This window comes from Coptis chinensis, chromosome 2 (genome assembly GCF_015680905.1).
Source record: "Coptis chinensis isolate HL-2020 chromosome 2, ASM1568090v1, whole genome shotgun sequence".
NCBI classification, from domain to species: domain Eukaryota; kingdom Viridiplantae; phylum Streptophyta; class Magnoliopsida; order Ranunculales; family Ranunculaceae; genus Coptis; species Coptis chinensis.
The window spans coordinates 2144662-2167594 of NC_141457.1; the positions used below are offsets into that span (position 1 = coordinate 2144662).

A 22933-nucleotide genomic window follows, 5' to 3' on the forward strand; every position below is an offset into this window, starting at 1 on the left:
CAGTGTTTGAGCCTGGTCGCGCTCTGAAATTTTAGAATTCCGGTGTTTGAGCTGGTCGCTAAACTCAACGCTGGCGCTTCTAGGTCCATCCGATGAGATGGGCGGTCGCTGAAGCGTAGGCCTTAGGTCCAGGTCCGATGATGAGGCGGGTCGCTTTCGATTATGAGGGCGGTCGCTCGACTAAATTTTCCAAAATGTGAAGGGCGCAGGCTCACGATGGAAGCGTAGGCGCCGCTCAAAACGGAGTTTAGATGAAAAAGAAAGTAAAACTTGGAGTGGAAAACGTTTTTTTTAAACAGGAGCGAAAGGGGGTAAGAATAGGAAGTTTAGTGATCAAGCATGGAAAAACCAAACACCCCCCCCAAAACAAATTTTTGAAAACAGGTTTGTAAAAATTTGTTTTAAAACGTGGTCTTTTAAAGTCGATTCCCTAGACTTAAAGTGATATATATGTATTTACATGCGCTTCCCATATATCAATAATCTAAAAAGTTGTGGGTCTTTCCACAAATAATTAACATGGAATGCACCATCAAACGTAATTAAGCACCAAGATTTCCTATGATGTAGTTTAGTGGAATGAGAGTAAAGCCTTATAGATCTAAAACCTAATCGAAAGCATACAGTTTCTTCTTTGTCCTCCTACGAAGGGGGAATGCCAAGTAAATGAACATGAGAAAATTGATGGTTGTGGAAGATCATGTAGGATGTGGATAATTTTGAGAAGGGAAAAATGGAAAAAATGAAAAAGTGTCCGGTGGCTTGTCCTTGGGTGTTACTTCTTCACTAGTTGGTTTTAGATAGTTATGAAGCATAGGAGAAACGCCAAGGTCAAGTACAAACTCAATGGTTCTTTGAAAAGGTAGAGGGCGAAGAACATTCGTGATGGAAGGTGAATGAGTGACATGAGGATGTGAGGTGGGTGAATGGTGTTCAACTAGTGTTCTTAGGTCTATATCATCGAGGGCTTTGAGATATGCAAGACATTCCTCAATAGGTGGGTAAGAAGAATCACCGGGATAGAGGGCTTAAAAATTCTTCTTCCGCCATGGCGCCAAGAGATGAATGGATGTCAATAGGAGAGAACTCAAGGAGTCGAAGGAAATCTTCCTCGATGTTATCTACGCCTAGGGGTAGAAATTGTGATCCTTGTCTTCTTCCATAAGAGGGGTATCTACTAGTGTGGGGACTAAAGTGTCAGCCGCACTAATGTGAGGTACAAAACTCTCAATGGACTTCACTTCTCCTTCTATAGGCAAACCTAGTTGTCCCTGTTTTTGTCTAAACATGTTAAGTTCTACGAAAAGATTTCCAAAAGAAAGAGTCATTGAGCCATCCCGACAATTGATTTGGGCATTGGCGGTTGCCAAGAAAGGACGCCCTAAGATGATGGGAATGGAATCATGAGCAACTTCTGTGTCGAGAATAACAAAGTCGGCAGGATAGTAAAAATCCTGAACTTTAACAAGAATATTTTCAACTACACCCTTGGGATACTTAATAGAACGATCGGCTAACTGCAAAGTCATTTTGGTTGGTTGAAGTATTGTTAGACCCAGTTGTTTATATAAATAAAAAGGGAGTAAGTTAACACTCGCCCCCAGGTCTAATAAAGCAGTTGTTATGAAGGTATCACCTAAGGTGCATTGTACAGTAGGACGACCAGGGTCCTTGTACTTAACAATTCCGTTATGTTCAGATAAAGAGGGATATTGTTCAGTTAAGAATGCTTCGTGGGGTATGTTGGTTTTCCTCTTCTTGGTGCACAACTCTTTTAGAAACTTAAGCGTGTCCGTAGACTTTTTATAGCTTCTAGAAAAGGTAGGTTTATAGTCAAATTTTTAAACACTTCCCTAATCTCATCAAAATTCTCGCCCTTTTAAACACAACTAGTCTTTGGGGATATGGTGCTTTATCGCTATTTTTAGCGTAAGGGATAAAAGTATTATTAGTCTTTGCTTTATCTCTAGCCGTTTTCCAGCTAGGTGTCCATATTGGAACCTCTACAGGTGTAGGGGTCTTCACTTTCTATTATTGGGTCTTGTAATGTTTTCCCTTTTGGTTGTGGTTTAACCGGTACTTCTACGGTTGTAGGGTCTTCGAGTTTCTATTATAGTATTTGGTATGGTATCATTTTTAGTTTGCGGGTAATCTTTAGGCATAGTCACTTGGTTATCAACTACTACCGAATCGAAGGGTAGTAGTGACTGCCTGTAGGGTCCCCTGGTTTTATATTACCATTACAATCAATACTTTTTATTTCGAATCGCGGTGTTTGTTGACTTAGGATTAGGCAATCGCCTTGACTTGGAAACACGCCGGTTTGGTTATTATTTTGGTTAGAAGACATGTCAATAACCTTTTGGCACAAAGACTGCATCATTTGCATTGTTTGTTTCATCATATTAGAGTTTTGATCATCTTTGATCTTTCATCAAGTTGGAGTTTTGTTGCATAATTTGATTTTGTTTCTCCAACAAGGTTACTACTACTTTGTCCGTAGATGGTTGTATTGGAATTAAAGCTTGTTGGCGCTCATGTCATGTCTTGATGTTGATAGTTCCGGGTTATGGGTACAAAAGCTCTATTCTGGTCACCTAAGTTCCCTTGTCCTTGATGTTGAGTTAACCGGGTTAAAGTGTGATGGTTGTGGTGGTGTTTGTGCATAGACAAGAGGACAATAGAAGTCGAATGCTCAAGACTACAAATGACATTACAACGAAAGTAGAGTTAATGTTCATGACTGGAGTGGGTTGTTGTTGAACGAGATGGCATCCACCTTTTAGTGAGGGCATTGATAAGAGTTTTAAGCTCGGGGATCATGTTTAACCTCACGAGAAGAAGGAGAGAGGAGGGGGAGGAATCGTTACCTCCCCAATTGTTGTTCCTCTTAGATTGATCTTCTAGAAATTTATAAGCCTCCAAGGCTCCTTTACTAAGAAAACTACCCCCAGACATGATATCTAGAACCTCCTTATGATAATGTGAAAGCCCCTTGAAGAAGGCACGAACAAGCGTGTCTTTCGCAAGATTATGATGTGGGCATTCAATGAGAAGATCAGTGAAACGATTCCAGGCCTCTGAAAAGGATTCATGAGGATTCTGGCGGAAGAAATGAATCTTGTGAAGCATTTCATCTGTCTTTAGTGGTGGGTAAAATTGTTCCATGAACAATTGAACAAGTTGAGCCCATGAGTCCACAGAGTTTGGCGTTTGGGCAGTTAACCAAGACGCCGCCTTGTCGGCTAGGGTGAAAGGAAACACCCTAAGTTTAACTTGATCTGGACTTACGCTAGGATGATGGAATGTAGTGAGAACTTGGTCTATCCTACGATGTGCTTGGTAAGGCTTCTCGTGGTCTAAACCATGAAAAACCGGTAACAAGTTAAATATATTAGGGGGGATTCGAAAATCCCCCACTAGGTTTGCAAGAACGATGCATGACTTAGAGCCATCGTTTAGGGCTTTATAAAAATCAGAGAGAGGAGTCTCTTGTTCTTTAGCCATTGATGCAAGTGTAGTGTGTGAAATTCTAGATAGGCGTGTTGTATTTATTTCTATGAAAAACAAGCCTGATTATACTAGAATTAAAACTCCTCTCGACGAAGAGGCGCGAGGAGTGGAAGAAGGAGTACTGAATGCCTCCTTGCTTGCTACGCGTTTGAATAATAAAAGATTGTATCGCTGATTTAAGTGTATTTAACAAGTTAGAAACACTTAATAACTTTAAGGAATAAAAATATGCATTTACCTATGAAAATTGGGCTGTTCGGATGAATTTTCCTTGTTGGGCGCGGGTTGGGCGCGGGCGCGCTCAAGGTAAGTTGAAATTACAGTGAATAAGGGCGGGTCGCGCTCAACATGGGCGCGGGCGCGCTCCAGGGTTTTCAAGTTTTAGGCCTTTTATCGTACTCCAAAAAATCTGAAATTTTTACAGTAATTTGCTAAGACGTCTATCAAGTAGCCTGTAAAATTTCAGATCGATCGGAGCAGTGAAAGTCCCTCTACAGCCCTTCAAAGTTTGTGTAACGGTTTTCGGACACAATACAAACAACCGAATGGTTAACCCATCAAAACAAATCCAAAAATTTCCAAATTTTTACTGGAGACTCCTGAGAGATTCTAGTTGTTCCTGTAAAAAGTTTAGAGTAATTGGAGTTCTACAACCTCTCCTTATTGGATGGTGTTCCAGATATTAAGTGTTTGCAACACTGCAGAAACACACTGGAAACACTCTACTATTTAGGAGGTCAAAACAAATCAAAAACTCATCAAATTTTTACTACAAACTCCTGGATTAGGATAGATACTCCTGTAAAAATTATAGAATTTTTAGAACTCCCTAAGTAACCTTATTCGTCTGTTTTTCAAGAACATACGGTGTGAAAACTGAAATGCAGCACTGTAAAGATCGTATTTTTTTCACAAGGTAAACCAACTTTGAAAAATCTGAAAATATTCTAGTAAATCAACAACACATTAAATATTATGTATGAATATTTTCAGAATTTTCGAAAATTTAGAAATACCTTCACCGCAGTGTTTTTCTCTGTGAATCCGCAGCCCCTAAAGCTGAAACAGTGAACAGTTCCGAAAATTCAAGAAACAAGAATGAAAAATTAAAAGGGTGGGTGGGTAGAGAATGGGGGATTGCCCCTTGGATTCAAGCAATTGAATTCTTGTCTTGAACGAGATTAAGATGGCAGCGGCGCCATTTGACAACACGACAAAACAATAGAACACTAAATATTAATGCTACAAGAACACTAATACGTAATCCTACCGTTCTTACGTTTAAATCAATTATTCTCTTACTCTCAAAACATAATCATGCAATACAACGAGTAAGGATTCGTTCCACTCTTAATTCTCAAGACTTAAACAAATTCAATTGATCCAACACAAGGAACAATGGTGAGAGTGATGTGTTTGGTGTGAAATTTCTATTCTACCATTCCCAACAATTGAATCTAAACAAGACATAATATAAGATTCTAACTTTATAAAATTTAACTAAACAATAATCCAACCCAACATCAATAACTACGAAATGACTAACAACCAAGAAATGAAATTATATCTAAGCAATAGATAAATGACAAAATCGAATTTGATCAATAATAACTACTTGATTTATCTAATGAAGCAATAACAATATTTAATACTTCAAATTAAAACAAGGGAAATGAAAACTAATTAAAATGGAGATTCAAAACTATATCTAGATCTAAAAACTAATCTAGATCTATCTTTTTCTAACCCTAAACTCCATTAACATTAACTTCCTAACCTAACTGCCATTAACAAAGAGTCAAGCTTTTGTTTTATACTTCCGGATCCAAAAATCGTGCATGGGCTTGGAGCCATGTTTTGGGCGGAAAAATCGTGCCCAAAACCCAATTTTTTCAAATCCAAAAGGCCTCTTCAGCTGCAGTTCGCTTCAACAGACTTTTCGTCCACTTCTGCTCCTCTGATTGGGTCAAGGCTTAGACCATTGCAAAGCTCTTTCCGAGCCGGTCGTTTTGACATAAGGTAGGCCTCAATCCGAGGTCTGAGTCCAAAGATATGGCATTCGGAAGTTCTGCTGACTTTTGCTCCTTTATCTCGCTAAAGTGGCACATTTCTGCACATAATGAACTTTGAAACCTGAAATGCATAAAAACACGTAATCAGTATTAACTCTTACTTATTATTCACATAATTGGTCTAAAAGTATGATTATTAAGGGGTTAAAACTACAGTTTTGGGCTCTTATCAAAAGGCAAAAGCAAGAAGGATTGAGAAAGTAGCTAGGGATATTAGCTTTAAAGGTAGTTTTTGTTATCCAGCAACGGGTCGTAGTGGTGGCTTAGCTATCTTTTGGAGGGATGGAGTGGAGATAGAAATCTTGGGAGCAACAAAAAACTATGCAACAGGTAAAATTTCCAACTTTCCTAGCACACAATCTTGGTTTTTTACTCTGGTTTATGGGGAACCTATTGCTAGTAACTGCATCAGAGTTTGGAATGAACTCAGAGCCCTTGCACCTAGTATACCTGGGCCTTGGGTTTTACTTGGGGATTTCAATGATATAACATGCTTAGATGAAAAATCAGGAGGGAAAAGTATTTTTAACAAAAGTATGATTGATTTCAATGGCTTTATTAATGATCTTGGCCTGATTGACCTTGGTTTCAAGGGGCCAAAATTTACCTGGTCTAATAACAGAGACTTTAAGGACCATATTCTTGAACGCCTGGACAGAGTCTTAGCTGCTACAGATTGGTTAGTTATGTTTCCTCATGCAGCTGTGAGAACAGTGGTCTGTGCTGCTTCGGATCACCTTGCTCTCAAGCTTTCTTTTACTGCTTTAGACGAGAAAACTTATAAACCGTTTAGGTTCTTTAATATGTGGTTCCAAAATGAGTCTTGTATTCCTACCATTGAGGAGGCTTGGGAGTCTGCAAATCATTTTAAACCTGACTGTAAGTTGATTTCAAAGTTGACTAAAACTAGGATTAAAATGACCGCTTGGAACAAAGAGGTCTTTGGCAATGTGTTTCATAACATTAGAGATGTCCAATCCAAGTTGGAAGCTCTGATGGCTAAACCTCTGACCAGAGCTATATGTGAGGAGATTCGAATGCTTAAAAATCAATTAAATTAGTGGCTGGACAAGGAAGAGGATATGTGGAAACAAAAGTCTGGTGCTCTTTGGCTAAAAGAGCATGGGAGGAATACTAAGTATTTCCATATGTCCACCCTGTACAGAAGAAGGTAAAATAGTATCGACAAGCTCAAAGATGATTCTGGCCAGTGGCTAGAAGGAAGAGATAAAGTGGGTAAGAATGTTAATAAGTTCTTTAATGACATGTTTACTTCGGAGAGTCCTAGTATCAACAATAATATTAGCAATATGTTTAGACCTATTATTACTGATAAAGAGAACGATATGTTGGTGGCCATTCCATCCCAGGAGGATGTGAGGTGGGTGGTCAACAAGCTGGGAGCTTTGAAGGCCCGAGACCCGAGATGGGTTCCGGGGGTTTTTTCAAAAGTCTTTGGGATATAGTGGGGAAAACATTCTTGAATGTGTACAAGAGTTTTTTTAGACCGGGGTCCTTAACCCTAAGTTTAATGAAACTTTTATAACGCTCATCCCTAAGATTGTTAACCCTGAACATATAGCTAAGTACAGACCTATCAGCCTTTGTAATTTTGTATATAAAATTATCTCCAAAATTCTTGCTAATAGGCTTAAGTGCCATATTCATAAGTTTGTATCACCGTTTCAAGGTGCCTTTGTCAAAGGCAGGAATATTGGGGATAATATAGGGTTAGCCAGTGAGATCTTCCATAATATGAAAAACATGTATAAGAGGAAGGAAGGGTGGGTGGCCCTGAAGCTTGACATGGCTAAGGCATATGATCGAGTTGAGTGGTCCTTTGTAGATGATATCTTAGGTAAATTGGGGTTCTGTAATAAGTGGAGAGAGCTGATCAACCAATGCCTGTCTTCTGTGTCCTTCAAGGTGCTTCTTAATGGTTCTCTGCTAGGAAACACCTTCCCACAGAGGGGCCTGAGACAGGGGGACCCTCTGTCTCCGTATCTTTTCATCCTTACGACTGAAGCCTTGTCTAGAATGATTAACCAGGCTGAGGTTGCTAATGATATTCATGGGATCAAAATTAGAAAAAGTGCTCCCCCTATTGCACATCTTCTATATGCAGATGATCTGCTGCTGTTTACCAGGGCCTCTCTTAATGAGGCTGCTACTCTAAAAGGTATCCTTGAGGATTACTGCCTGGCATCAGGACAAAAAGTTAACTTTGACAAATCAAGTATTTACTATAGCAAGAATGTTCATGCCAGACATAGGAAAATCCTTAAAAAGTTTTGGAAGATGAGAGATTTTGATAATAAGGATAAATACCTGGGAGTTCCAATAGTGCTCTCTGACAGTAAAAGTGGGGATTTCAACTACCTGGTGGATAACATACATAATAAAATTAAAGGGTGGAGGGCTAGACTGCTTTCACAAGCTGGAAGGACTGTGCTGATCAAGGCAGTGGCCCAAGCCTCTCCCCTCTATGCCATGACTGCCTACTCTCTACCAGTGTCTGTGTGCGATAAAATGGATAGGGTTTGTAGAGATTTTTGGTGGCATGGAACAGAGGAATCTAAGATTATCCACACTATTGAGTGGGATAAACTCTGCAAACCCAAAAGCCTTGGGGGCTTAGGGTTTCGTAAGTTTGCTGATATCAACAAGGCCCTTCTAGCTAAACATAGCTGGAGGGCCGTAAATGATAAGGATTCCCTATGGGCTAGATCTTTCAAAGCTGCATATGGGAACAAATGGCTAGGACATGTGAAAGGGCCACCTCCCAATGCTTCGTTCTTCTGGAAAGGGGTACATAAAAACCATGACTTGGTTTAGAATGGAACCTGCTGGAGCATTGGGAATGGTGAGACCACTTCTGTCTTCCATGACCCTTGGCTGATGCTTCATGGTAAACCTATTATCCTCAAGGACATCTGTCCTCCCAGAGGATTGCAAAAGTATTGGAAAGTCAGCCATCTCATGAGGGCTGATGGCACTGGTTGGGACCAACAAGTCCTCAATGAGAATTTTGATAGTATGATCAAAACTCTTATTAATGAGGTCCATGTTAGACCTAGGGCTGGAAATGACAAACTCATGTGGTGGCCTGACAAAAAGGGTGGCTTCAGTGTTAAGTCTGCCTTCAACCTACTGAATCAGAAACAGTGGGAGGAGCAAGACTCAACACTACAAATCAAGACCATAAAGAGAATCTGGAAGGCAAAGGTGGCTGCTAGAGAGCAGCTGCTCTTATGGAAAATTTACCTAAATATTCTGCCCACAGGGGATAGAATAAAAAATAGAATAAAGAATGATGATATCTCATGCCCCTTCTGTGCAGAAGAGGTTGAAACTCTGGAACATGTGTTTTTTCAGTGTCACTGGGCAAGAAGCATATGGTTTGCTTCCCCTTTGGGGATTAGAACTGAAGTATATAAGGATTGGAGGGCGAGGAGATGGATAGATGAGATCATGGAGTGGAGCAACAGCAAGGAGACATATATTGCTGACTTGGGTGTATATGCATGTACACTGCTGCAAGGCATGTGGGATAGCAGGAATCTGCAGAAGTTTGGCAAGGGTGCTATGGGTAATAAGGAGATACTAGCCTCTAACAGTATCCAGTGGCAGAGAAGACTGAAGGCATTCGCAAGGGAAGACACCCTAATCCAAGGGAGGAGAAATGGCAATGTTATTATAGCTGGAGCATCTTCTAGTTTGCATACACATATACACACACATAACCATCAATTAAGCACAGTAGATAACATGGAGCACTGTACTTTAACTAATGTTGTACATGATATGAATATTAGATTTGATGGGGCTTTCAACAAGGAAAAACAAACTGGAGCAGGAGCTGCTATGGCCTGGAATGCACAGGGAGACCTAGTAGCGGCTGCAGTAAAGAGGTTTAAAGCTTGGACAGCTGAGGAAAGTGAACTCTTGGCGGCCGAAGTGGCAGTCAAGCTAGCATCAACCTTGGAGGGAAGGAACTATGTCTTTCAAGGAGACAATGCTGCTGTCATCAGCTCTCTAGCATCCCAAGTTTCTACTCTAAATTGGTCTCTCCAGACGATAGTGGAGGCGATATGTAGAAGTGTCAGTCTTTTGGACAATGCAGTTTTTAGGTGGTTTAACAGAACTTGTAATGGGGTTTCCCACGACTTAGCAAAATGGGCAAGTATCTCGTGTGACATGAAAGATCTACCTAAATGCTGTAAAGACTATAATTGTAAACCTTTTATATGGCAGTAATAGAAATGGATGGTTAGCAAAAAAAAAAAAAGCCCTGCTACACCACCAATACCAATCGATTCCCCCACTACACAGATAACTCGTATATGGAAACAATTTAACTCCGGACAAAATCTAAATATCAACTACAGCCTATACTAGCATGCCCAACTCGCTAAACAACTATCAACAACAAATAATAATGCAAAGTAGTAAAGGCAAACCACAAAACAAAGATTTACCGTGGTTCGGTCAATGGTGCCTACTTCCACAAGAGCTAGTTCTTTATAAAGTGGGAAGGAAGATTACAATCTCTCCTTTCAGTCTCTCACCTTACTAGCTCACTCTTATCTCTTTACAGGGTTGTATCTCTGTAAAGGTTATCTCTCAATCTTGATAGCTTTCAAGATTGGGTTTCTCTCCCTTTGTTTTTGTCTGGTTCTTAGTCTTTCTGACTTGGTTAGGTTTTCCAAAACCTTGATTTTGTTTTTATTCTAAAAAACAAATTTCGCAGTTACTGTAGCAAAGCCCACAAAAAATTAGACACGGCGCGAGTGCGCTCTTTGGCGTGTCGGCTCGACTCGACTCTTGGCGCGGTCGCTCTCTGGCGTAGGTCGCGCTCACTCTTCTGGAGGCTTCTACGGCATGGGGCGCAGTGCGCGCTACTCTCGGCGCGATTCAAGACTCGACATATTCCGCCGAGAATCAGCTCCGTTTTCCTTCTCTCCTCATGTGAGGGATAACTCCAACAATCTCCCCCTCCGGAACAGTGAGGGGGGATACCTTCATGCAATTTCCAAATCAACAGGAGGAGTCTGCTACCATTCCGGTGGTAGCACAGCAAATATCAAACTTACCTTTCGGTAAGACTTTGGTCATCATATCCGACCCGTTCTTGTCGGTATGGATCTTCTCGATACACAAATGCTTGTCTTCGAGTACTTCTCTAATCCAATGATAACGCACGTGTATGTGCTTGGATCTAGAATGAAAACTCGGATTCTTGCTCAAGTGGATGGCGCTCTAACTGTCACATAGAACTACAAATTGTTTCTGCTTTAGCCATAGTTCGTCGAAGAACCTCTTCATCCATAGCATCTCTTTGCAACACTCAGTGGCTGCAATATACTCGACTTCTGTAGTGGAGAAGGCAACACACTTTTGCAACTTATATTGCCAAGAAACTGCTCCCCCTGCAAAAGTAACCAGATAATCGGAGGTAGACTTCATGGAGTCAACATCACCTGCCATGTCTGCATCAGTGTAGCCTTCAAGTAAGGGCTTACTTCCACCAAAGCACAAACACAATTTGGAAGTGCGTTTGAGATATCTCAATATCCACTTAACACCTTCCCAATGCTCCTTACCCGGATTTGACAGAAATCGGCTTACAACACCAACAGCGAAAGCAATATCTAGTCTAGTACACACCATGACATACATCAAACTGCCCACTGCGGATGCATAAGGAATCTTTTCCATCTGATTCTGCTCATGCTCACCCTTTGGACATATCTCTTTGGTCATGCGGAACTGACCACCAAGCGGACAACTGACTGACTTCGCTTGATCCATGTTGAATCTCTTCAACACCTTCTCAATGTAGCTTTCTTGAGAAAGCCACAACTTTCCACTCTTTCTGTCACGAGTGATCCACATCCCAAGTATCTGCTTTGCTTGACCCAAATCCTTCATCTCAAAGGACTTACTCAAGTCTTTCTTCAGCTTGGATATCTTGTTGATGTTTGGGCCAACTATCAATATATCATCCACATATAGCAATAGCACTATGAAATCCCCATCTGGAAATCTCTTAACAAACACACAATGATCGGAAGCAGACTTCTTGTACCCTTGCTTCGCCATAAATGAATCAAACTTTATGTACCACTATCTCGGTACTTGCTTCAACCCATACAAGCTCTTTATCAGCTTGCATACTAGGTGCTCTTTGCCTTTGACCTCAAACCCTTCTGGCTGGTCCATGTAGACATCTTCTTCAAGGTCTCCATGAAGAAAAATTGTCTTAACATCAAGCTGCTCAACCTCTAGGTTCATACTTGTGGTCATACCCAATACCACCCGGATAGAAGTCATCTTCACTACAGGAGAGAAAATCTCATCAAAGTCAATCCCTTTCCTTTGATCGAATCCTTTCACGACAAGGTGAGCTTTATGCCTTGGGTGAGGATTGTTCTCCTCATGCTTGACTTTGTATATCCACTTATTCTTGAGAACTTTTCTCCCTGTGGGTTTCTCAACTAACTCATAAGTGTGATTCTTATGCAAAGAATCCATCTCATCATGCATGGCCTTCAACCACTTCTCCTTGTCTGTACCTTCAAGTGCCTCTTGATAGTATATAGGTTCTCCACCATCCGATAGTAGCACGTACGTATGTGGTGGATACCTGGTTGAAGCTAGTCTCCCTCTGTCAGACCTCCTTGCCCCATCTGGCGGGTGCCTCGGGAGGATGCACTTCGCTTGCTTTCGGTGGTGGTTCATGCATCTCATCTGCATCTTCTATACCAATAGGTTCTATCCCATCATGAGCAATAGGATTCTCATCATGAGCTTCAAACTCATGGTTCTTTGCATTCTCAATGCCTTCTGCACGTTCCACAGTAGGAACTTCTGGTTTTGAATCAACAAGATCATTGGTGAAAGCCTGTAGCTTCTCACCCTCCTCAAAGTCTGCTATGGTTTGGTCTTCTAAGAACACAACATCTCGACTTCGGATTACCTTCTTGTTAATCGGATCATAGAGTTTGTAACCAAACTTTTCATCTCCATAACCCAGAAAAATGCACTGCTTGGCTTTGTCATCAAGCTTGGATCTCTCATCCTTCGAATATGCACAAATGCCCCGCACCCAAATACCCTCCAAGTATCCATAATCAACATCTCTGCCGACCATACTCTCTCTCGGATAATCACTATTCGAGGCTTTCTTTGGCGACAGGTTGATCACATGCACGGTATGACGCATTGCTTCTACCCAGTAGCTTTTAGGTAGCTTAGAGTGAGATAGCATGCATCTCATCCTCTCTACAATGGTACGGTTCATTCTCTCTGCTATTCCATTCTGTTGCGGTGTCTTGGGAACGGTCTGCTCATGACGAATCCCATGACTCTAGCAATATTCTTCAAATGGCCCAATGTACTAACCCCCATTATCTGAGCGAATACACTTCAACAACTTCCCAGTCTCTCTTTCCACCATGATGTGGAATTTCTCAAACACGCCAAGTATTTCATCCTTGGTCTTCAGACTATAGGCCCATATCTTTCTTGACGCATCATCAATGAATGTCAAGAAGTATGAAGCTCCCTGGTAGGACTTTACTCTCATAGGACCACATAAGTCTGTGTGCACTAGTTCAAGGACAGTGTCCTTTTTGTGAGACGGGAATCTTTGGAAAGACACCATGTGTTGCTTTCCTACCAAACAGTGAGTACATGTATTTAAATGTGTACCTTTAATGTCTGGCACGACCTTTTGCTTAGCAAGAACTTCCATCCCTTTTATGCCCATGTGACCGCGGTCTCTTGTGCCACCACGATTCGGATGAAGCTTCTTTTTCTCGCGCGTTAAACTACGCTTTACACAAACTAGCCTGTGTTTTGTAAAGAGAGCAAGTTTTCTTTTCTCTAGCTGCTACAATGGAACCTCTGCTCAGTTTCCATACCCCGTTACCAAACGAGTTTACAAAGCCATCGTCATCTAATTTCCCAGCCGAAATTAGGTTTAACCGTATGTCAGGGACATGTCTTACATCCTTGAGTGTCAAGGTGTAGCCGACATTGGTTTCTACATGAACATCTCCAATGCCTATAATCTTCGAGACGCCACTGTTACCCATCCTTACTTCACCATATTCACCACAGCTGTAGGTAGTGAAGAATCCCCTGTGTGGTGTGATGTGATAAGATGCTCCTATATCTATCACCCACTCTGTATCCTGACATGAGGTACTAAGACAGCACACACCACAATTTGACACAATTCCCACTAGGTCATCGACTAGTGCGGTAGTATCTCTGCCTGTGTTTCCGTTCCTCTGCACCATGTCTTCATGTACACAGTTATTCTTCTCATCCCTCTTCAGTGTTCTGCACTCATATCTGAAGTGGCCTTTGGTGACACAATAATAACATTGCCTCTCTGCCTTAGGAGTTCTAGCTTCACCCCTAGATTTACTTCTGTCATCATCTCTAGAACGAGATGGTTTTCTATTTCGACCTCTCCCCCATTTCTCTGTGAAAAGGATCTCTGAGTGAAAGGAGCTGCTTCTTGCACTCCTTCTAGTCTCCTCATTCAACAAAGACGTGGTAGGCATCTCCATGGTAACAATTCCATCCTTGGCTGCTCCGTGTAGAGAAACTGCTAATGTCTCCCAACTTTTGGGTAGAGAGCCTAATAGAAACAAAGTCTCAACTTTGTCTCCCAAATTAATCTTCATCAAATGCATCTGATTGATGATATTCTATACTTCATTAAGATGCTCAGACATTGAAGAACCTTCTTGGTACTTTGTGTCTGCAAACTTCTTAACGACTAGCACTTTGTTTCCGCCCGACTTCCTCTTATAAAGGTCTTCGAGTTTCTTCCACAGACTGAAGGTTGTAGTCTCTTGGGACACATGGTGAAAGACATTAGCGTCAATCCACTGTCGAATGTATCCAATCGCTTTTCTGTCAAGTTTTTTCCACTCAGCCTCATCAGTCTTTTCTGGTTTTACTCCCTCATTCTCAATGGGAAGTGCCAAGTCCTTGCAGTATAACAAGTCTTCCATCTTGGCTTTCCAGATGGTGTAGTTCTTCCTATTCAGACTCATCATACGAGTGTTCACGGAATGGTCCATCTCTATAAGTTATTTAACCTCAAATCTTCTCTCAGGAATTTCGTCAAACACCTTCTGACCAAGATTCGGATAACACCCCAGGCTATTCCAACCAAGGCTTTGATACCACTTGTTGGGGTTTACACCAATACCAATCGGTTCCCCCACTACACAGATAACTCGTATATGGAAACAATTCAACTCCGGACAAAATCTAAATATCAACTACAGCCTATACTAACATGCCCAACTCGCTAAACAACTATTAACAACAAATAATAATGCAAAGCAATAAAGGCAAACCACAAAACAAAGATTTACTGTGGTTCGGCCAATGGTGCCTACTTCCACAAGAGCTAGTTCTTTATAAAGTGGGAAGGAAGATTACAATCTCTCCTTTCAGTCTCTCACCTTACTAGATCACTCTTATCTCTTTACAGGGTTGTATCTCTGTAAAGGTTATCTCTCAATCTTGATAACTTTCAAGATTGGGTTTCTCTCTCTTTGTTTTTGTCTGGTTCTTAGTCTTTCTGACTTGGTTAGGTTTTCCAAAACCTTGATTTTGTTTTTATACCAAAAAATAAATTTTGCGGTTCTTTGTAATGCGAAGCCCACCAAAAAATTAGACACAGGCGCAGTGCGTTCTCTTTGGCGGGTTGCTCGACTCGTGCTCTTGGGCGCAGGTGCTCTCTCTGAGCACAGGTCGCGCTCACTCTACTGGAGGCTTCTACGGCATGGGCGCAGGTACGCCTACTCTGAGCGCAGTCGCACTCTGACATATTCACGCAGAATCAGCTCCATTTTCCTTCTCTCCTCATGTGAGGGATAACTCTAACAAAGCCTCATAAGAGTGAAATATCTGAGTGATGACACAAGGGAGAAGTAAATTCCGAGTAGAGAAATCACACATCCACTTGCTTGATCATCATACCATATCCTAAGCAAGAATTTAGGCCCTCTTTGGATCGATATAGTCAGAAATTCACACCTATATGAAATTTATTATCCGCTAGTCGCCCCACTGAGCCTTTCATTAGCCTTTTCACAAACCACAAATCCTTTACCAAAAAAAAAAAATAGCCTACCTATCTGGATAAGTCTGATAAATAGGATGAGTAGAGAAAAGAGAAGAGAAAAACCTGTGTAAACAAAAATTAGTTAGTTGCTTCAGAAAAGAAAAAGAAAAGAAAGTTTTCATCCAAAGAAAAGAAAAATAAAATAAAATAAAAACTCCAAAAATAGAATAAAAAGAGTTAAAAAGCCAAAATAAAAAGGCTAAGGATGGAAACAAAGTGTAGAAGCAAAAGAACAAGGTTTTCTCTAGTTACATAATATGAAGACCCTATTGTCTCAGACTTGTCTTTTTGAATATCCATTTTCTTCCTTCTTTAACCAATATCTACTCCCCATATCACCTAATAAAGACCTCTAGCTCAATTAGGAATAGGTTGCTGTGATAGTAAGTGGTAGATGTGTTTGATCGACCTCGGCTTTCTTGGATTGCCATTTAGATTGTGAGGAAACGTGTGCCCACTACACACTGGAGTTAGCAAACTTGAGTGGAAAAATTAGAGTGTTATATGTTTTGACACATTCCTTGTGAGAACCTACTTAGGCACACTACCCAAAAATTTCAAAAACGGACCTACCATTGCATTTCATATCATAGTTCATTGTATAATTGTTTATCTTAAGATGATTTGATTATTATGCATGTATTAGTTTAAGTTTTAGAATGATCATTCTTGTTTAAATACTAGTGAGATGTATAGATCATTGAGACATAAATAAGGAAACAATAGTTTTATTTCTTAGTCGTTGTAGACGTAAGCAAAGGTTTAGCAATGGGGACCATATTAGATGCGTCTGGGTGTGATATTACATAAGCTGCGCTTATGATCCTGTACACCTCTCTTTTTTGCCGCTTTTAGCAAAAACAAAAGATAAGAGACTCTTCTCTATCTCCTCAACTCTCTTTTCATAGCTATTTCGGGTAAAATCCTACACTGAACAACAGTGTTAGTTCCAGAAAATTCTTCTCTCCTTGCCTTTTGGGTCAAATCCTTCACTGCTTATAGTGAAAGTTCTAAAAAGGCTAGTTTATATCCTCTCTATGGTCGGTTTCTTCTAGGGTAAAATCCTCTACTGTGAACAGTACCGAGTTCCGAAAAGAAATAGGACAAACATGGATATCTATGAGTTCGAAAGCTCCTTTAATGAGAAAAGAAGCATACAAAAGGAGATGAGAAACACTCAGGGCATCGACATTGGTAAGGAACCAAATCAGCAAAGTCAGAATATGGTATAGGAAACAGCGCCAAAAATCTCTTATGCTGAGGCAGCAAAGAAAGCCACACAACAACAAGCAGAACTTCAAGAGCTTCCAAACCCTGAGAAGATGGGGGACTACCCAGCCATCACCATTCCGAAAAGGGCGATGAAAGGGGTTGCTCTATTGTAAGTTCTGTTTAGTGGGTAGAATTGATTTACAGAAAGTACCAATCGAAAAAGTGCGTGAAATAGCAAGGAAAATCTGGCAGCCCTCAGGTGAGTGGATTATTACTCCCATTGGTAAAGGATATCTATTTCTGATATTTTCAAATGCTGAGGATCTGAATAAGGTGTGGGCGAAAGGAGTCTGGGACTTTGATAAAAGTCCAATGAGAATAAGTCAGTGGACACCGAACTTTTGTTCGGATAGTCAGAGGCAATCCCACGCTTTAGTATGGTTTCGGTTTCCAGGACTTGGTCAAGAATTCTGGGAACCAGAAATCCTTATGTCCATTGCAAGAGGGGTGGGTTATCCGATGCAGATTGATGGGAAGACGCTGAGCCGAGAATACGGATATTATGCGAAAATTCTGGTAGATGTGGACCTTTCAGAACCCATACCTGACCAGATTTATTTGCAAACAAAGTCGGTGAAGTTTTGGCAGACAGTGGAGATAGGGAAGTTACCAAAGATGTGTACCCACTACAAAATTGTCGGGCATCTGGTTACTGAATGTAGGAAACTAAAAGGTGATATGCAAACTTCTCGAGGGAAAGAAAATAATGGCAAAGATGTTGTGATTGACCTTACCCCTGATGCCGATTTTTGAGGACGGAAGACGAGAAGGAAACGAAGTCGAAAACAGACGCAAGCTAAACCTAGTAAACAAGGAGAGACAATTTGGAGACCAAAATCTAATGAGCAACCGGTGGAAACACAGACTCAGAATAGGTTTGAAAATCTTGAGATAGAGGAAATACAAACCATAGAGGTGCAGGAGCTAGCTGCCGAACAAGGACAAGAAGTAAATGGGGGGACATGCAAAGATAGAGAATCATTGTAGGAAGCAGACCAAGAGCAGAGTACACATACTCCGCAACAAAAAAAAATGCAGAGACAGTCAGGGAGGAGGAAGTAATTTCTTTGGAGAGAAACAAGGAGACTGACAGTGATGGAAACGAGGGGACTGAGCATGAGCATAATCCCAACTCAGCAGGCAGTAGTGACGCATCAATGTCTCGAATCCATGAAGTTTACACTGAAAAAACTTTGGTTGAGACTGAAGCGGAGAAAGTTCTTCAAATGATGGCACGCAAACAGCATTCTAGAGAGGATGATAAAGAACCTCCTGACCCAGAAACCCCTACTTCCAGATAGGGAGACATAATGGAGGATGATGAACAAGAGGAACAAGATCCTACTGTGGGCTTGATGGGCTTGATGGTGAATGACAATCAAGAATCCGATATAATCTTCAGGAATCGAAACAGACCTCAGTGGCACATGCAACAAACATATCCCCCAGTTACCGGGTCCAGATCACGATCTCGAACTGGGCAAAAGGGATAATTAAAGGTGGTTTACACCTTCACTCACAATAAAAAAACCTCGATCTCAATGAGGTCCATATTTTGGAACATCAGAGGAATTGCGAACGACAAGTCGCAAAATAGGCTTTCGAAGCTCATCAATAAATGGGATCCTGACATAGTAGGTATTGCCGAACCTATGATCAGCCCTGATGATTTATCCAAGTCTTATCTCCAATCATTGGGAATGAGTTCTTGCTTCTTCTACAACACTAGTCCAAATAGAGTTCCTAACATTTGGCTTTTCTGGAAGACAACAGTTGCTACTCCGAATATGATACATTGCTCCAATCAACAGTTAACAGTGGAGATAGATGGAGTGCTTTTGTCTATTATTCATGCTCATTGCATCTATGTGAATCGGAGGCAACTATGGATGGATCTTCATCAGCTAAGCCTCATGAACCTTCCATGGTTAATTCTTGATGATTTTAATGCTTATCTGAGTTACTCAGACAAACAGGGAGGCCATCAACCATCTACAGCAGCGATGTCTGATTTCAGAGATTTTGTTGGTTCCAATCACTTGATGGAAGCTCCTTGCAATGGGTTTCACTTCTCTTGGTGGAACAAGCAAGTCGGGCGACTTAAAATTCTGGGTAAACTGGACAAGATGTTCTTCAATATTCTATGGAGCTCCAAATACCCGGGATGGAACTATAAGGTATGCAACAGGCTATGCTCGGATCATTCTCCTATAGTGGGTCGAAGCGTAGATATTCCTCGACCAAAAAATATTCCCTTCAAATTTTTCAACATGTGGTGTTCACACTCAACTTTCAGAGATACGGTTCAAGCAAATTGGGATGTTCCTATGTCAGGACATTCAATCTATATTCTGACACAAAAACTTAAGCGACTGAAAAGCACTTTGAAAGTTTGGAACAGGGAGATATTCGGTAACATCAAATTTCAAGTTGAAGAAGAATCCAAGAGTCTAGAGCAGATGCAAAAACATTTTGAACAAGGGAGCATGAATGAGGAGTTCACTATGCAAATGGTGAATCAAGAGAACAAGGTTGAGCAATTGCTAGAACAAGAACAGATGTTCTGGAGGCAGAAAGTAGGAGCCAGTTGGGATAATGATAATGATCGAAGCACCAAGTTCTTTCATGCAATGGCAAATAGCAATAGAAGCAAATCTATGATATTGGAACTGAAAAACAATGAGGGGAACACACTCAGCACTCAGGAGGATATCGGAGAGTTCTTGGCCAAGCACTATGAGGATAAATTCAAAAAATGGGAGCATGAGATTGATTGGAGTCTAATTCAAAATATGCCTCAGGCAATTTCAGATGATGACAATGAAAAGATATCTTCCATCCCATCAGCACAAGAAGTGAGGGCAGCGGTTTTTCACCTTAAAGTGGACAGCTCCCCAGGCCCTGATGGTTTTACGGGCTTTTTTTTTCAACAATGCTGGGACATTGTGGAATATGATTTGGTCAGAGCTATAAGATATTTCTTCATCAAATCTCGGCTGCCTATGGGAGTTAACTCGAACTTCATTGTGTTAATCCCTAAAGAAAAGAATGCCAACCAGGTTAACAAATTCAGGCCTATTTGTCTTTCTAATTTTGTGTTCAAGATCATCACCAAGATTCTCGCCATAAGATTGAGCCCAATTGCAGAAAGGATCATTAGCAAGGAGCAATATGGTTTCAACCCAAATAGAAACTCTCAGCAAGCCATTAGGTTAGCCTCCGAGTTAATCAATGAGCTGTAAACACCTCGGCATGGGGGAAGTTTAGCAATCAAGATCGACATTTCTCAAGCTTTTGATACAATGGATTGGGAATTTATGGGTAGTCCTACGGCATGTGGGATTCTGTGATATATGAATTCAATGGCTAGAAGGAGCTTTCCCTAGCAACTCAATGTCTATAATGCTCAATGGTGGACCGAAAGGTCATTTTTCTGTTGAGAGAGGGCTGAAACAGGGTGATCCACTATCTCCAATGCTTTTTGCGATAGCAGAGGACTGTTTAAGTAGAAACATCAGCAAGCTTGTCCACGAGAAGAAGATTCGGCATATGGTGGTTAATGGTAAATACTGCAGTCCATCACACCTAATGTTTGCCGATGATATTTTCTTGTTCAGTAATGCTAACATGAAATGCACCAGACAGATTGTCAAGATTCTTAATAGATATCAAGACTCGTCTGGACAAATCATTAACAAGGACAAATGCAAGATTTTTCTCAGCCCAATGACAAACAGACGGAAACAGCTAATACAGGAGACTTTGAATATCAAGGAAGGAAAACTGCCTGAAAAGTACCTAGGGGTACCTCTAGTCATGGGGAGAGCAACGAAAGTAGCACTTGCTCCTTTGGTGGATAAGATCAGAAGAAAAGCTTCGGGATGGGCCGGCAAATTACTATCTTTCCAAGGAAGGGTAGTCCTTGCACGACATGTTCTAAACAGCATCCCAGTGCATAATATGGCTATATACAAGTGGCTGAAATTAGTGATAAAGGAATGTGAAGCTATTATCAGAAATTTCATTTGGAGCGGAAACTCGGCAGAATGGAAATCTATCACGGTATCATGGGAGAAAGCATGCAAGCCTACAGAGGAAGGGGGACTGGGGTTAAGAAGACTGCAAGATATAAATCTCTCAATGTTTATGAAACAAGTGTGGAGTCTTCTAACAGAGGATTGTGATTGGGCGTCCTTCATGAAAGGTAAATATACCAATCGAACAGGGGGATGGTCAAATTACAAAACCTCCACTGTTTGGAATGGTATCAAATGGGCACTAAGTGAGATGAAACATCTTCATGGATGGACGGTGGGCAATAGCACCTCTATCAATCTCTGGAGAGAGAACTGGATGTTGAATAAACCGCTCTGCGACTTCTTTCAGGAAGAGCGAAAAGAGATTGTCAAGTTTTAGTCAAAGCTTAGTGAGTGTATTCAGGGAGATAACTGGAATTTTTCGGTAAACATGACTCAACTGTTGCAGCAAATGGGCATAGAACTGGGCACTCTCCCGCAGCCAAATAGTGCAAGAGAGGATACAAGGGTATGGGTAGGTTCTTCTACTGGGAACTTCACAGTTTCGGAAGCTCATGACGCCATCAGAAAGAAATTAGCCAAACCAGCATGGTGTAAATTCATATGGGGCTCAAAAACTCTACCGAAAACACAAGGGATTGCATGGAAGCTGGCACACGGCACAACCCGAACAGATGATCAACTCCAAAGGAGAAAAATGCAGCTGGCTTCTAGATGTTGCATCTGCCACAATCAGCAAGAAACTCAGAAGCATATTCTCTTTCAATGTACTCTGGCCAAAACAGTATGGAACTATGCTCGAGACATTTTCAACACTTGCAAGAACCCAGAATCATTTCAGGATGTGCAGCAGTAAGGTAAACACTACAGCTCCCTCATACTTGATATGTGGAAAGCTTGTTCTATTACTATGATGGTGAGTCTTTGGAAGAACCGAAACAAAGTGCTTTACGACAATAAAGCCTCAAGCTTATCGCACATTTGCTTTTTAGCAAGACGAGCAATCATTCGAGCTCACCACAGATCTACAGGGCATATGGAGAACTCGGTTCATGATTTAAAGATTCTTAGAGTCTTCAACCTTCAACACAAGCTGAGAAGAGCACCGAAAATCATTGAATGTTTCTGGACTCTTCCTCCACCTGGAATATTAAAGGTAAATACTGATGGGTGCTCGAAAGGGAATCCTGGGAGATCAAGTTGGGGAATGGTTATGCGAAACTATAAGGTTGAATTCTTAGGTGCAGCGGCAGGAGGTCTGGGGGTCAATATTAACTACATGGCTGAAACAGTCGTTATTATGGAAGCTGTACACAAGGCGCATTCGCTGGACCTAGGATGGAAATATATATGGGTGGAAAGTGACTCAAAATCTGTAGTCTAAGCATTTCAGGAGAATAAGGTACATTGGAGAGTCCGAGAAAGGTGGAAAACTATGATGGAGCAGGCAGCATGGATCAATGTCACAGCCACTTGGAGAGAGACTAACCTTGGAGCTGATAGCTGCTCTAAACATGGGGCTAACTTGGCTCAAGGTGAAAGAAAATGGTGGGATAGTAGACCACTCTTCATGAAGAATCTAGAGAATCACTACACCACTTATTTTCGTTTTGTCCACTAGATCATTAATGTTTTAGGAAAGGTACACATATGATGTAACCTTCATTAAACAGTTCTTAATATGTAACTTCCACTTTTGTAACCCTTATTCTTTATTAATCAATTACCTTTAGCAAAAAAAAAAAAAAAAAAAAGTTTGTGAGTACCTTCACTGGAAAACTCTCACGAGGCTATAACTCGTCCACTAGGGAATTCTTAGTGGTTTAAGGCCTTGTTGCATATGGTCAATGTAATCGCACTCGGTGAAACGAGATTAGTTAGAA

General features: G+C 41.1%; 3 protein-coding genes across 3 annotated transcripts; all 3 read left to right on the plus strand.

Annotated features, from left to right (window-relative positions):
• Nucleotides 1–6121: 6121 nt before the first annotated feature.
• LOC147514329 (uncharacterized) lies at nt 6122–9842 on the plus strand. The gene is made up of 3 exons (XM_086592549.1): nt 6122–6464; nt 7276–8393; nt 8514–9842. The coding sequence occupies exons 1-3, from the start codon at nt 6122–6124 to the stop codon at nt 9840–9842; spliced, it is 2790 nt and encodes a 929-aa protein (XP_086448675.1).
• Nucleotides 9843–16850: 7008 nt separating this feature from the next.
• Nucleotides 16851–17766, plus strand: LOC147514330 (uncharacterized). Its single transcript, XM_086592550.1, has 2 exons — nt 16851–16967; nt 17158–17766. The coding sequence occupies exons 1-2, from the start codon at nt 16851–16853 to the stop codon at nt 17764–17766; spliced, it is 726 nt and encodes a 241-aa protein (XP_086448676.1).
• A 3714-nt stretch (nt 17767–21480) lies between these two features.
• Nucleotides 21481–21906, plus strand: LOC147514331 (uncharacterized). The gene has a single exon (XM_086592552.1). The coding sequence runs from the start codon at nt 21481–21483 to the stop codon at nt 21904–21906; it is 426 nt and encodes a 141-aa protein (XP_086448678.1).
• The last annotated feature ends 1027 nt before the right edge of the window (nt 21907–22933 follow it).